This window comes from Pleurodeles waltl, chromosome 11, assembly GCF_031143425.1.
Source record: "Pleurodeles waltl isolate 20211129_DDA chromosome 11, aPleWal1.hap1.20221129, whole genome shotgun sequence".
Classification (NCBI taxonomy): Eukaryota; Metazoa; Chordata; class Amphibia; order Caudata; family Salamandridae; genus Pleurodeles; species Pleurodeles waltl.
The window spans coordinates 27,365,049-27,379,198 of NC_090450.1; the positions used below are offsets into that span (position 1 = coordinate 27,365,049).

The 14,150-nt window shown below is 43.9% G+C and overlaps 1 protein-coding gene across 1 annotated transcript in view; it reads left to right on the forward strand.

Annotated features, from left to right (window-relative positions):
- Positions 1-3,798: 3,798 nt before the first annotated feature.
- The window catches only part of PRSS56 (serine protease 56), a 53,186-nt gene continuing 42,834 nt past the window's right edge, over positions 3,799-14,150 (forward strand). Inside the window, exons 1-4 of the mRNA XM_069212881.1 lie at positions 3,799-3,954; positions 7,081-7,281; positions 8,896-8,949; positions 13,523-13,709. Of these exons, the coding sequence (XP_069068982.1) occupies positions 3,888-3,954; positions 7,081-7,281; positions 8,896-8,949; positions 13,523-13,709 (509 nt within the window). The 5' untranslated portion in view covers positions 3,799-3,887. The remainder of the gene's footprint in view (positions 3,955-7,080; positions 7,282-8,895; positions 8,950-13,522; positions 13,710-14,150) is intronic.

Sequence of the window (14,150 nt, forward strand, 5' to 3'; positions counted from 1 at the left end):
AGAGGACCAGAAAATTAACTGAGTGACTGGGAGGACGACAAGAGCGAGGTCTGAGTTAAGTGGGAGAACAATAAAAAAAAGTTTGGGAACAAAAACAGATTTACAGAAAGTCAAAAAGTACAAGAAGAAGTAACACAACAATAAGCAAGATGGAAGGTTTGATTTAGTGGTTAAAGTGACATTTGAAACCCAGGAGATCTGTCTTCACCTACGTTTTGTCCCCTGGACCAACAGTTGTCGCATCTTACAACATATATTAGCATATTCCCTGCACTGAGGCAAGCATAGTATACAGCAGCCATTTAAGTGAAATAAAAGCAGGCAGAACAGAGAAGCGCGGGGAAGTGACATCACAAACGGAGAGAAAATACCCTCAAAGAGTGATTGTGCAAAAGAAGGGAGAGGATAGAAGGGCAGCTGCACCGCACACTGCTTCCGGTGACGACTTCCGGGCCAGGAGGAGACGATGGGCCCCTGGGGCTGGAGTGTCCTCTGCCTCCTGCTGGCCGCAGGCAGAAGTAACAGCGCCCCCCTCGGCAAGGACCTGTACTACATGCCAGCCGGCACTCTAAGAGGTTAGTGTCTCCATCCTGTGCTGTACTTCAGCAGGCCTTAGCCACAAGGACATCTTAAAGATTTTGGGGGACCTAGGCCAAACTGATTTTGGGGCCCCCTGTTCAAGCAGCTTTGAATTTATGATCCAATTTCAGCTCCTGCATGCCCCTCTTTGGCCAGGTCACTGACAGCGCACAGACACAGTCGTCCAAATTCTAAATGTGTTATCATATAATTTTTAGGGATAATGATGTTTTTTTTTTAATATAGTAACACAGTGGCAGCTCACTAATATTGCTGCAAATAATCTCTGTGACACCCTCCCATTCCTCATATGTGAGGTTCTGTTTTGAACTAAAAAACTTTTTTTATGGATGCTGTATGAAACATAAACACAACATTTCTCTGCAAAATGTCTGTAATAGAGTCTCACACATCACTCACATCAAAAATAAATTCAAGAAAAATGGAATTTTAAACAATTTATTAAAGAATTATTCAAGGACATCTGGGCAAGGCTCGCAGCAGAACAGAGCTGGCTTAATGGGGGACCCCCTTAAAGACTGGTGCCCTGGGTTAGAGCCCATTCTGCCCAGGCCTTAAAACGTCTCTGCTAAGCTACTACTTACTTTATTTCCGTTTAGCATTTTCGCACGCCCACCTTATTCATTTTATCACTGCCTAATTAGCACGAGACTCACAAGTTTGTCAGGTCTCATCATATCAAAGCTGCAGGTCTCATTTTGGAAGTTACCGTCCTTTGATACCGACTAAGTGACCTACCTCATGACCACTCAGGTCAGTCCTGTATTTTTTTACAACAACATATTTCATGCTAAGTCCACACATTACTATACTAGAAAAGATGAAACACCAAGTCCTAGATTGGAAAGGACTGTTGGATAAAAAAAGGACCAGTTGCAGGTCTGACAGACATGACATGAGAAGCCTGACAACATTGCTACCTGTTGTAAACCTTGAGTGCATACCCCTAAAAAGTGAGGCTAAGACACGCCCTGGGCACAGCTCTAGGCAAGTCATCCACCCTGCTACCTCGTGCCCATCTTAACTGCTCTTAGTAATTTGTAGTTTGTGAAGTGTGCGTAAAAAGTGGGAAGACTGACACGGCTTTTACCTTCAAATGGACAAATTAGGGTTTCTTATGTCTAAAAACAGCAACCCTGGCCTCGGAGCTGCACACCGCGACAAGGCATTGTAGGGTTTGTATGGGAGCTCAGGACAACAGAAGGAGGGCCTCCATCCCACATTAGGAAAATTGGGGCTCTCGATTTAAACAGACACTAAATAAATAAATATATAAATAAATAATTAATGGCACCCGTTCGCTAAGGTTACCTTTGATGCACTTTTGGTTACTTCAATTTGCAGGTATTCAGAAGCTTCTCTTTGGCGTGTTGTCACCCTGGAAAACTTTGGAGATTTACTCCTACTAATTTTTCATCTGTTCCAGGATGGAGATAGGAGGCAAACACTGCCAATATCTGTGGAAATGGAAGTGAAGGGGCCCGTAAAAACATCTAACAGATTTCCTTGCGTTTTTTTACGGAACTTTTAACGCCTGCTCGGAGTAGACATTAAAAGGGGGCTGCCATTATTTATAACGGGCCCCTATATATTCTGCAGGCGTAGCTCCAATATTTTGGTGCTACTCTTGCAGAGTACATCAATAGTGTCATGAAAAATTATGCTGTTGCCCCCTACCCTGCGCCATGGTGCGCCGTATTTTAAATACGATGGACACACTTGATGGTGGTAGTGTGGCGCTAAGGGGCACAGGGAACGTGGCGCTAAGGGGCGCAAGGAACGTGGCGCTCCACTCGGTGCAGCGCCACTTTCCATAAATCTGCCCCCAGGTGTCTTAGTGGCTGGACGAGGCACGAGAGAGACTGGTTAACAGCCGAACTGTGTAGAATCTGCAACAGCAAGCATCTAACCATATTAGCTATACATGGCACAAAGCGTTAATGTTTCAATGAGACGAAAGCTCTCTCAATAGGTAAAAAGTTGTTTTTTCAATTCATACATACTTTAAATAAGTTAAAAAGAAACAGTTCTGTGAGTAAACATTGAGAGCATATAATATTTTAATTATCATTATAACATATTTTAATGTTAGTGCCCATGATGGATGCTTTGATGTCAGCAGTTTTCCATGCTTCTTGGGAGTAACCGGCATCTGTTGCAGGTTTTTAGGAAAATTACCAATTCAAAACAGATGATTTCTTAGACCTGTGAAACAACCTATCACAATGTAGGTGTTATCCATCTGCATTCAGTAGGGTTTGGGTGTCATGTTTGCCCTTACGTGCCCTACGGTTGTATGCACTATAAGAACTTTGATGCAAAATGGAAGATTATGGAAGTTGTTAGTAGGTCGTTGAATTTTCCATTATTCTGGCTCAGTCTCATGTCATTTTGCCTTATTCTTTATGCACAATTCGCTTAAGCCACGTAGCATAGTTCTGTGCCATTCTAAACAAAAATTTAGAGTGAGTGCACAGGAACAACATGCATGGCCAGAATATGAGTGGCTGCTGTTTGCAGCGCTTGTGTTCTTTGTACTGTTTTCGTAGCACAAAAGGCATCCTTATGGTTAAAATCGACACAACAATGCATTTGCACTAAAATATAGCACCAAATGCAATTTTGCATAGTTATGCATTATTTCACACAAAATATTGTGTAATTACACAAGTGCAAATTGCACAAATTTCACACACCCTACTTGTAGGGTGGTAGGGATGGCCAGTGACTTAGTAGGGTTGCCATGAACTGCAAAACAAACAAGATAAATGGGACTCCTACCAACAGCTGGATAGTAAAGACATTCATACTTTGGTCTGAGAGGGACCTTCACTTCCATAGATACTTAAATGGCCTCACCATTGATAGATTGTTCACCGCTGGGCCCAGCTTGGAACCATAGGCATTATGGTCTACAGGACATTGCGAATTTTCCTGAAAAGCTAGAACTGGTGGGGGTGGGGAAGCCTGTTAGTCACAATTTTTATACAAGGCTAGCACTTCTTTGCGCTATCATTCAGGGTACCTCACACTACAACCCTTTCCTTATCCTCCATAGCCAGGTCCGCGTCTTCCTACAACCTGCCCCCTCGTTCACTAACAACTCGATACATCAGGTGAATGGCATGGTACTGTATAGACATAGAGAGCATTCCACGGTGACCCCTGACCTGTGTTTCTTGTTGTTTACAGCAATGTCCAGCAGAGGGACTGTGGTGCTGGAGGTGGCTCTGAAGCGTGCCCTTGAGGCGTTACGGGAGGCGTTGTCTCAACGCAACCGCTTGCTTATGGATTGCAGAGGCTGTGTCTCCTGCCTCTTCCAAGACTGCGGTAACCAGGCTGAGGAGTGTGAGGGTAAGTTCATCTAATGATACTCCTTAAAGGTCCTTGCCCCGGGCAGCTGTGGCATGTAGATGGCAGCTAAGAAAGGTATTTTGTGGTGGTGATATTTTCATGCTATTTGTCCTAAATGGTTTTGGTCAACTTTCACGCTGGGTACTGATTTTGTACAATCCCTTCACCTAGTTGTCTAGTGGTACTGAATGACGCCCAAGCAATTTGACCAATTGCATTGTACCCTATGCTACTGTGCTAGCATAAGGCCTTCTCCTTACTCCAGTGTCAAATGTCTGGTAGAGTCCATGCTGTGTCCAGCACCAGATGTGTGTGGATAGGAGGGGAAGCAATGAAAGAACTCCACAACCCATACTGAGCTTGCAGGGACCATGTGTCACGGCCAGACCAATCAACGGAGAAGAGGGATGCCAGAAACATGGGTCGAACTTCTGAAATACACTGAGATGTAGTGTGTATTTATTTTTAAGGAGCTTTATGGTTTTTCAGATTGTCCTATGGTGACTTCAGAGCTCTTGTGTTAGACCAAGGTTTGTAAGCATGAGGTTGGGTAGAATGCATTTGTGAGAGAGTGAAAATAGTTTGGTTTAAGGGTTTTTCATGAATTATAGGTAGTTTGATTCTGTCTGTTCATTAAGGATTCAACCATTTCACAACCTGGTGCCCTCAACTCCTGAGTTCATGCTTCATACAGGCAAAAGCTTGGTAGGTGAGCACAAATTATTTTTCAGTGCATAGTATGGGTCTCGTTTTTGCATATATCCAGATGTCCTGGCCATCCACCACCATGACCCAAAAGGGTGGGCCCAGACATAGTTTCATATGGTCCCACTTATGCAAATAAAATAAAATTCTGTCCACCTAGTTATGACGTCTCTGTAATCTCCTGATGTATTTTTTTGAGAGCCATGTGTGAATTATCTAAGTATGCCATAACCAGGTCTCTTATCTATTCCACCTTATGGTTGTGTTGTATGGGAGTAGAGGAATGATATTATGTAGTTTCAAGAGGTGAAGATAGTTCCCTCGAGCACCAGATCAGTTTCCTTAGTCTCAGAGCAGTGAGTTGATTGGTTGTTGGTTAGCAGGCCTGTCAAGGAGTTGGAGATCGACAGTACAATGTCCAGATAAGCTCCATTAATGCACCAAAGGTTTCCTTATGTCCAGGGGAACATGTGGTTTAGACCTGTGATGGAGTGAGCCCTGTGTGCTGGCCTGTTTTCCAACTATAAGTGGATTTGGTTACTGTAGTTTACCAGTCACTGCTCCAGGAGTGACTGAGTGTGAGTGACAGTATGCAGAATGGCAGCCATCTGATTGAGAGCACTGCAGACTGATTGACACTGCCTGTTGAGGAGAGTGGGTTAGGCCGGTTAACGCCTGGAGTTTAAGAGGTCTGAACCAGCCCATGCTGTCCCTACCTCAAGATATCATGCCAAGAGTACCTCATGCATGAGTGGAGTAGGCACCTCTGATTAACTGAGAGACACGTGGAGGTGTACGAGCCACATTGTCACCCTATGGACCAAACCTTTCTGGGTTGAGCAGTCATTGAACAGTCTTATTGACAGTGGCTGCGAAAGAAGCGTCTTCTCACTAGTAGCTGGTGAGCGCCATCGGTGGACAGACCACTGCAGGTTCTTATCACACCCGTGGGTCTGCAGCATGATGGGACTCCTTGGCCTTGTTACATCCTACCAATAGGAACCGAGCCCCAGAAAGTGATGGGTATTGCTTGATTCTGCCAGTGTTCTATAGTCCTAGAGAGGAGTACATTGAGGCATTTCCCACATGAGAGGCAGGATTAGGAAGAGGATCTACACCCAGAGTAGAAAAGGAGTAGAGGGCATGCACTCCGCAGTGCAGACAGATATTGTGGTACGGTACTCACGGGGGTGTAGGCAAGGAGTAGGATGTGGAGCTCACCACAATATAGGTTTATCTTACACGTGCATGCCCGGTGTTCTTCTGCTGTTCCTTGACAACATCAGTGAGAGAAGAGAGAAACAGGTGCCAACTAATGCTGCTGCTAGTGGGCATGAGGGCCAATTGAGTGCACTAGGACTGCGCTTGAGTGTGCAAAATGTGCGAGTCAGTGTGTCTGTTGAACACCACTGTGTGGATCTGGGGACACATCCTTCAGAAGGGTCTGGACCAAAATGTATCCTCAGAATCTGGGAAATTGAATAATTCAACCAAGATGAGCTAATGAGATGTTAGGGCCTAAGAAGGCCTTTATGTCAGTTCGACTACGAATTCTGTGAACCAAGGAAAGTTGAGTCAGAGGGGTTCTTTGCTTGGCCTAAGATTTTCTTTGAAAGCAAAGTGCACATGTTGATTGAAGTCAGGATAAAGCTGGAAATTGACTGGATCATTTAGACCTATGTGCTTATGCTACAGTAGCAGAACATTGTATTTTGCACCATTATGGCACATGCTCAACATATGAGCTGAGCACATATTACGCCTGCTCATATTTTGCGCAGGCGATAGCACCTGCTTGTATTGTGTTGCACTATTTACACCTCGAGAAGCACTGTGATTCAGTTTGTGCTCCTGGCTGCTGTTCTCAGAGTATGTGATTGTTCCACTGTTCACTATACTGACGCTTCCACAGAGGTGCTAGGTGAGGCACATTCAGCGCCTGATTACGACCTTGGTGGAGGGGATTACTCCGTCCCAAATGTGACAGATATCCCGTCGTAATCAGGCCCAAAGTGTAGAAATGCACACTAGACACAGGGCGGCGCACTGTTAGCTGTGCATCAGCAAGGGATGTTGAAGAAGTGTAAGATCAAAGATGTAGACAGGAATGCAGGTACGTATCTTGCCCTTTTTAGCAATGGTTTGCTTCAGATCAATTAGGTGAGTAAGAAAATTCAGGATTTAATGCTAATGATGTTCATATCTAAAGCCTCTGAACAGAGACTGAGCTTCCACTAAGGTATAGTCATCTAGTTCAGTGGTAGATATGAAATGTATTCTGCAGAAGAGAAATGGCCCAGCGCACCCACACAGTAAGCAAAATATCCTTGTTGTCATGACCTCAGTGTAGGATAGCATGAGTGTTTTACAAATAATACATGCTCCCAAAGCTAACTTAAGTTCAACCTCTCCAATTACCAGCTCTGGATCCAACCCAAACATCAGAGCCCAGCTGTGCAGTGATCCTGGAAACCCAAAGAATATCAGAACAGTCTAGAAGGAACTGGGCCTTAAGCAAGGCTTGCTCCTCCTACCAGCGGTTCTGCCCCGAAGGGAGCGCTGCTGCAGAAAACTGCCTCCAACTGATGGCCGGCCGATGCCACCTCAGGCTGCAGGAGTGTAGTAGGTGCTTTCACTCCACCTTGGGTTGTTTGGTTTGGTGAATGTGTGCATGCAGTGCTGAAATCCCACTTGGCTACACGAACGGTGCTCATGTGGGTCCACGTAGACTCAGCCGACCCTTGGGATGTTTTCGGACCGCTGTAGGTGGCATGGATAGACAAAGACGATGAGCTCAGATCCACTCTATTGTAAGGGTTCAAGCTTCACCTCACCAACAAGTCTGAAGTACATCTGTGTTTGTTTGTGTTCCAGTTCAGAAGGAGTGCTATCTAGCCGTCCACCCTGACTATTCTATTTTGGGTAGGGCCAAGCTGATTTGTATCTGGCTGATCTACTAAAATAGAGCAAAGAGCTAAAAACAATGGAATAGAATGCTGTCCAGAGCAATAAGCAGTGGTTAAGGTGACTCCAAGCATTTCCTTCCAACACTCTTTGTTAGCAACCAATTTACACATAGCTGCCAACCGCCTTTCTGTTTCAAGGCTTAGGTTGAGTTACTTATGTTTTTTCATCCAACAGATCTCTGTGACATGTAGTCCCATATCTATAATCAAGGAATAGCTGTCATGTGTGAAGTACTAATAGTTCTCATGCCCTAGACTACATTGTGCACCCAACCAGGCTCAATGCAAAGATCTCATGCACTAGACAACATCCTATACCCAATCAGATTCAAGGCAGCGATGGAAAGATCTCTTGCGCTAGGCCACATCTTATACCTAATCAATGAAGTGTAGATATGAACAGATCTCTTGTGCTAGACCACATCCTATACCCAATCAAGCTCAGCGTACCTATGAACAGAACTCATGCGCTAGGCCACATCACGTACCCAATGAACTCAGTGTAGCTCTGAACAGATCTCATGCGCTACGCCACATCACGTACCCAATGAACTCAGTGTAGCTCTGAACAGAACTCATGCGCTAGGCCACATCACGTACCGAATCAGACACTCAATCATGCTCAGTACAGATGTGAAGAGACCTCATGCACTAGACTACATCACATATCCAGCCAGGCTCCATGTAGCTTTCCTACCTGACATATCTGGGGTTGTTTTCCAGTCAGGCTTTGGGTGCACCTAACTGACCACTTTGTTATACTCCCTCCTCTGTAGAGAATAGTGTCATTGGATCTGTCATTCCTAGAGCTTAGAGAACTCAGCTGCATCTGTGCAAACCCTGCTATAAGAATTTCCCATTGTCTCTGGCACCAGAGGAACCAGATGCTACTGTGAGCTCTCTGAATGCCAAGGACCTCCTGTTTATGCTCTGACTTTGAGCAGGAGTGCGGTTGATTGGCCTAGCCTTTCGCTTGAAGGGTAGAGTGGGGTTGAAACTAAAAATCAGTTCACACTTAAATAACACACAATAAATTGATTTGTCCAGTCAGTGTCAATACTCATAGAATTAAAGAACACATTTTCTATTAGAGAACACCGGCATAGTAAAAAGTGCACCAGCTTTCCCATAGAACAATTGGTGTGTGATGTAGCACAGATGGTGCATGTGGAAAATTAGGAACAATATCAGCAGCTTGTCCCTGGGGGTACTGATGGCCAGTGTGCTGTGTGAGCCTCTCACTGTCTTCTTTTCCTCGTCTCCCTCACAGAGCTGGAGCAAGACATGGACTACCTGAGCACATCCCCGGAGGATGACCCAGCAGGTGAGCCCGCACCATCCATCTTTGCATGGGGAGTCTGGGGGGAGCCATGGAGAGGGCCCTGAACCTGCCTGAGGAAAGGGTCTGCTGTGATCTAGGCCATGGTGCTGATGTTGGCAATAGAGATAGTACAGACTACAAATAAGAGATCTCAAGAGGGAAGGAAAGGGGTGATAAGAAAACTGTCATAATAATGGGTTGTGAGTAGGATGAGGGAGTGGTCCAGAGCATGGGGAGGGTAGGGGATGGGAGGAGAGGAGAGCAGAGGAGATGGGAGTGCACAGAAGGGGAACACAGGCTCAGCTTGGTCAGTAAGATTAGGGGGGTGTGAGCTTCAAGTTTTCCAACAACCATGTTGTTACATCATGTTAAAATACATTACAAAAGAAGAAGTGTGGATGGAGAGTTTAAGAGACGGCGGAAAGGAAGCAGGGTGCAGATTGTAAGGGTACTTAAAACACAATACTTTGCAAAATAACCAGCATTTTTATTGCGTTCAAAACACAGACTAGAGACAAAGAGTGAGAGTGTGTGTCTGTGTGTGTGTGTGTGTGTGTGTGTGTGCGCGCGCGCGCATGGGTGTTTCTCCTAGCGTGTATGTAAAACTCCCAGGTGACAAATTCCACCTCCTTACCACACCGACTGAAAACACCTGTACCCATCTATTTACTAATAGATTTATTATGGGGGTGTAACACCCCAAACACGCCCCTTGAAGCTACTCCCCTGGTTGAGGGGAGGGAAGAGATGGCAATCATGCCCTTCTCTTTGGCCACTGAAGACTGCCTGCTGTCTGACACAAGTTTAAAACTAGAGGACTCAATAAAAAGAGCTCAGGTAGCAAGGAACTTTACTTGACTCACCGAAGCTAACGTTTCTCTACAAAATCCTAAATCTGTCCATGCTCTGATACTAGTTTGGGAAGCCAATTACGTTTTGCCGATTTGACGATTTGACCAACCACATTATGGTTCGTTGGGTACCTTAAGTTGTGGAGAAAGGCTATTTATTTGATTTTGCACAGCCTTCTCCAGGTGCATTTTCAGACAAACTCCTCTTCCAAGATGCCAAAACAGAACACATCCTCTGTTGTCAGTATTTAAAAGCTTTTCGCAAGAAGATGCTATAAATCCTCTAAATGTAAATAGAAAGGAAACAGGGATGTACCCCTCATAGAAACCAGACCTATTAAAATTCTAAAAGGAGTCAATTTGTACTTGGAAATGAAGAAATACAAAATGGTATCCTGCAGACTCTAGATGCATATTTTTACACACCAATCAGCCATTCATCTCAGAAACACGTTCGATTTGCACTGGGGAAAATCTTTACAGTTCACAGAGTTCCCATTTGGCTTGTTGGCTGAACCATGGGGATTTGAATATGGATCAGAAAAATATTCTAGTCAAAATGAATAATCATGGGGCAAAACATACATAAATCCAGGGGCGAACACAGTCCTGGTCTGTAGACAGACTCTCTCATGCTGTGGACAAGTAGGAGAGAAACACGTGTAATCTCTATCAGCATCTTACCTTACAGCAATAGAGAGAATCCAATCGCAGATCATCTGAGCAGAGAGATTCCCTACTAAGTAGAATACTGTCTACATCCCAATATCTTCAAAGCCCTGACAAGAACTCTAGGGAAACCATGGCTAGACCTCTTTGCATCAAAAATCATTGCACAGCAAACAACCTTCTGTTACAGAACTCAATGTGTGAAGATTTGGTTGGTGGATACCCTCTCCAATAAGTGACCGAAGGCCTCCTATATGCATTCCCTCTGTTTCCCCTCATCCCAAGGGTGCTCAGGAAGATACAGTGAACGAAAGTGCAAATTCTAGCCCCGAAACCTTTCTGGCCAAAAAGGCCACTGCTGCAAATTCCAGCAACTTGGTCTCCAGTAAAGGTCTAACTATCTCCAAGCTCTTTCTCCATCCACATCTGTCTTATCAAACTCTGAACCCTCTAGAGTTAGCAAGTTAGCGATTGAGAGGTTAACCTTGGAGCAAATGGCTCTCTAAAATATGTTAGCGACATACATCCAGGAAAGTAGATGTACCACTACTAGGTAATCTTATACTTGAAATTGGAAAAAGCTTTTTAAATTGGCAAAACATTGTAGGTCTTGAACCAATATCTTGTGACCATTTAAAACAATAGACTTCTTTAAATTAGGGTTCATTAAAGAACTGTTCACCTCCACATTAGGAGCCCAAGAACAGCTATTAAAGCAGTCCGGCAATGCTCCAAACCCCTTTCAAGCTTGGAAGAACTAGTGAGTAGAATATTACACAGGTTTGGGTTGGAAAGCCCCAGCACTTCATGCCTTTTGTCCATCTTGTGACCTATCTTTAGTGTTGAAAGAATCTTCAAATTACCCTATTTGAACCACTGAAATTGGTCCATTTTTCTTTTCTGATGGCTATTCTTGCTTTTTCTAAATTAGCAATCACCCGGACTCATTGCCTAGAATAAATAGGTGCCCTGGTAATAGGCAGCCTTACAGCAAAATATTACCTGATGAGTTAGCATTAAGACAAGGTCCTGACTTTCTAGGTAAACTACAAATTTAATTTGGAACAGTAAATTATGCTTCCTCTATTCTTTTAGAATCATTCCATTAAAGAAAGCGGAAATCTTACACACTCAGGTGTACGTCCAATCTTACTTATTTTTTAAAGAGCACAAAAAGTTTTCGATTATTTTGATCTTTTTTAATAACATTCGGAGTGAGTGGTCAAGTGATAAATAATCATTAGAAACTATATGTAGATCAATGAACTTTTATATAATTGATGTATATGATGCAGCCACCAAAAACACATATGAAATTTACAGGGACGTAAAGGGAGGGCCTCTTGGTCTCAGTTTGAAGGACTAAATTTAACAGAAATTTGTAGAGCTGGATTTCACCACATACATTTAAAAGCATAATGGATTAGACGTGGGCACACGAAAAATTGACACTCTTTTAGAAAACATGTTAACTTGTCTATTACGTGCAATCAGATATGGATAGTGTTTTATTATTTAAAGTTAAAAAATATATATTTCTCCATAAAATACACAATTTAAATCGATATTGTTTTATAACAAAGATAAGCTTTGTACAGCGTCACTTTGCAAGGACCGTGACGAAGAAGAAAGAATTAGGAGATAATGCTTAGATTATGTACCAGTAATCCTAACTTCTCCTGATCCAGGTCTTCCTTAGCGCAGTTCAACATCCCTCCCTCCTGCCTTCCACACATTACCCAGAGATTGGCATTCCAGGCAGTATCAGGTTCTGGGGCAGGTACTGTTGGGTGAAGGGGCGTGTTTACATTGGTAAACATAAAAATAATACTACAACTAGTAACAAGGTTACCTGTCTCTGGAGGGACGCACAATCTCATTTTGTAAGAACTGTAAAGAGGAAGACCCGTCTCAGGAGTAGTGAAGAATACTGGTAAGTAATCTACGCTAATGTTGTGGGACTGGTCAAGGGAAGAGTGGGTGAGTGAGGTTGACATATATTGATTGTGGCACATATGGAAGGTTGAACACAGGAGAATTAACGGAGTTAAACTAGGCCAAAGTGATGACGTCTAAAGGAGGAGAGTATGCTAAAGTGTGATTGGCTAAGGTAAGTTTAGGTTAAAGGGAGGTTGGATAAGTAGGTAAAGTGCTTAAACAACATACAAAGTGTCTTAGAAGTTATATAACATGGATGCAGTTATGGTTGAATTGAGATAATGAGACTGACCATTGAAAGGGGTGGTAAAACAGGACAAGACAGGTCGGCGGACAGCCAAGGAGTGGACATAAGTGATAACAGAGAGGCTTGATGTGGGTGGAAATGAGAACATATTTATACTGAGTAGGAGAGAGGTTGGACAAACTCATTATGTGTGAAAGTGAGGGTGAACAGAGAAAGTGGATGTGAAAATGCACAGGCTTGTAGTTGCGGTGGGCAGACACGCAGTGTTTGCACCGTTTCTGTATTTGATGTGTCAGAATACTCAGAAATTATCAAAGGTCATCTAAAGCTACACGCAAGCTGAAAACCATAAAACTGTGTCTGTGTGTCTCTTACACATCATCATCTAACACACTGGTATGCTGTGTGTCCCACATGATAACTGCACCTCAGGGGCCATCATGCACAACATGGAAACATTTCCCACATAGGATTAAAACAAATGCAACATCCTTCTACCACACACCCTACACAGTGTAGCATGCTACTCTGGTAGGCAAATGCTTCAGAAACCCATTTGTTTTTGCAGTTCTATATAGAGCAAACACAACCTGAAGATATTGGAGCGCTTTACATGAGCACCAGTTACATTACACAAGGACACATTCAGTTTAGGCTGGCTCCCCATCTCCAAGGTCGGCAGTTTTGCCTGTTGTGCACATCCTCTATCTACATATGAGTAGTAAGCGATATATATATGCTGCAATACAACTCAGTACAATACCAAAAGCAGAAAATGATCAAAAGATTGCTGGGGACAAAGAGAAACATTAACAATGCCTGTCAAGCCACATAACTCATTCAAACAGTCTTTCTTTCTCTCCTCTCCCAGGGAGCTGTGGACGACGGCTCGCTCCTGCCAATGCCACAGGTGTGAAGGGCCGGATTGTGGGCGGTGTAGCAGCAGGCGCTGGGGCGTGGCCCTGGCTGGTGTCCATCCGCCTCAATGGTGAACTGATGTGCGGCGGCGTGCTGGTGGGCCAGACCTGGGTGCTGACGGCTGCGCACTGCTTTACGGGGTGAGGTCAATGGCGTCCATTTTGAACCTTATTGACCAGGTGCATCTCTACGCATCACAATGATATGGACCATTAATGTAAAGCACACCAAATACTGAATGGACTCTTGGGTCGTAGGTAACAGGGGTTATTTTCACTAAATTATCACTAACTAAAGCTGGACCGACAGACATCATGGGAGCATGGTGTGGGGCATCGGAGTGAACTGTACAAAAGCAGTGCAGGGCACAAGGATGCAACCAGATGGTGTTCTGCCAAGAGAAATCTAGACCACAAAATAAATTCTGCAACCTGTAGTGCAGCCTAGCTGTTCAAGTTTTTAAATCAGATGTAACAGTTCTTGTTTCATGTGGCGAGAGACAGATAAACATATTTAAAATATTGATAGTGGCCCTTGGCACTATGTGTCACACTCATTATATGGCCACCAGGCACCATGGC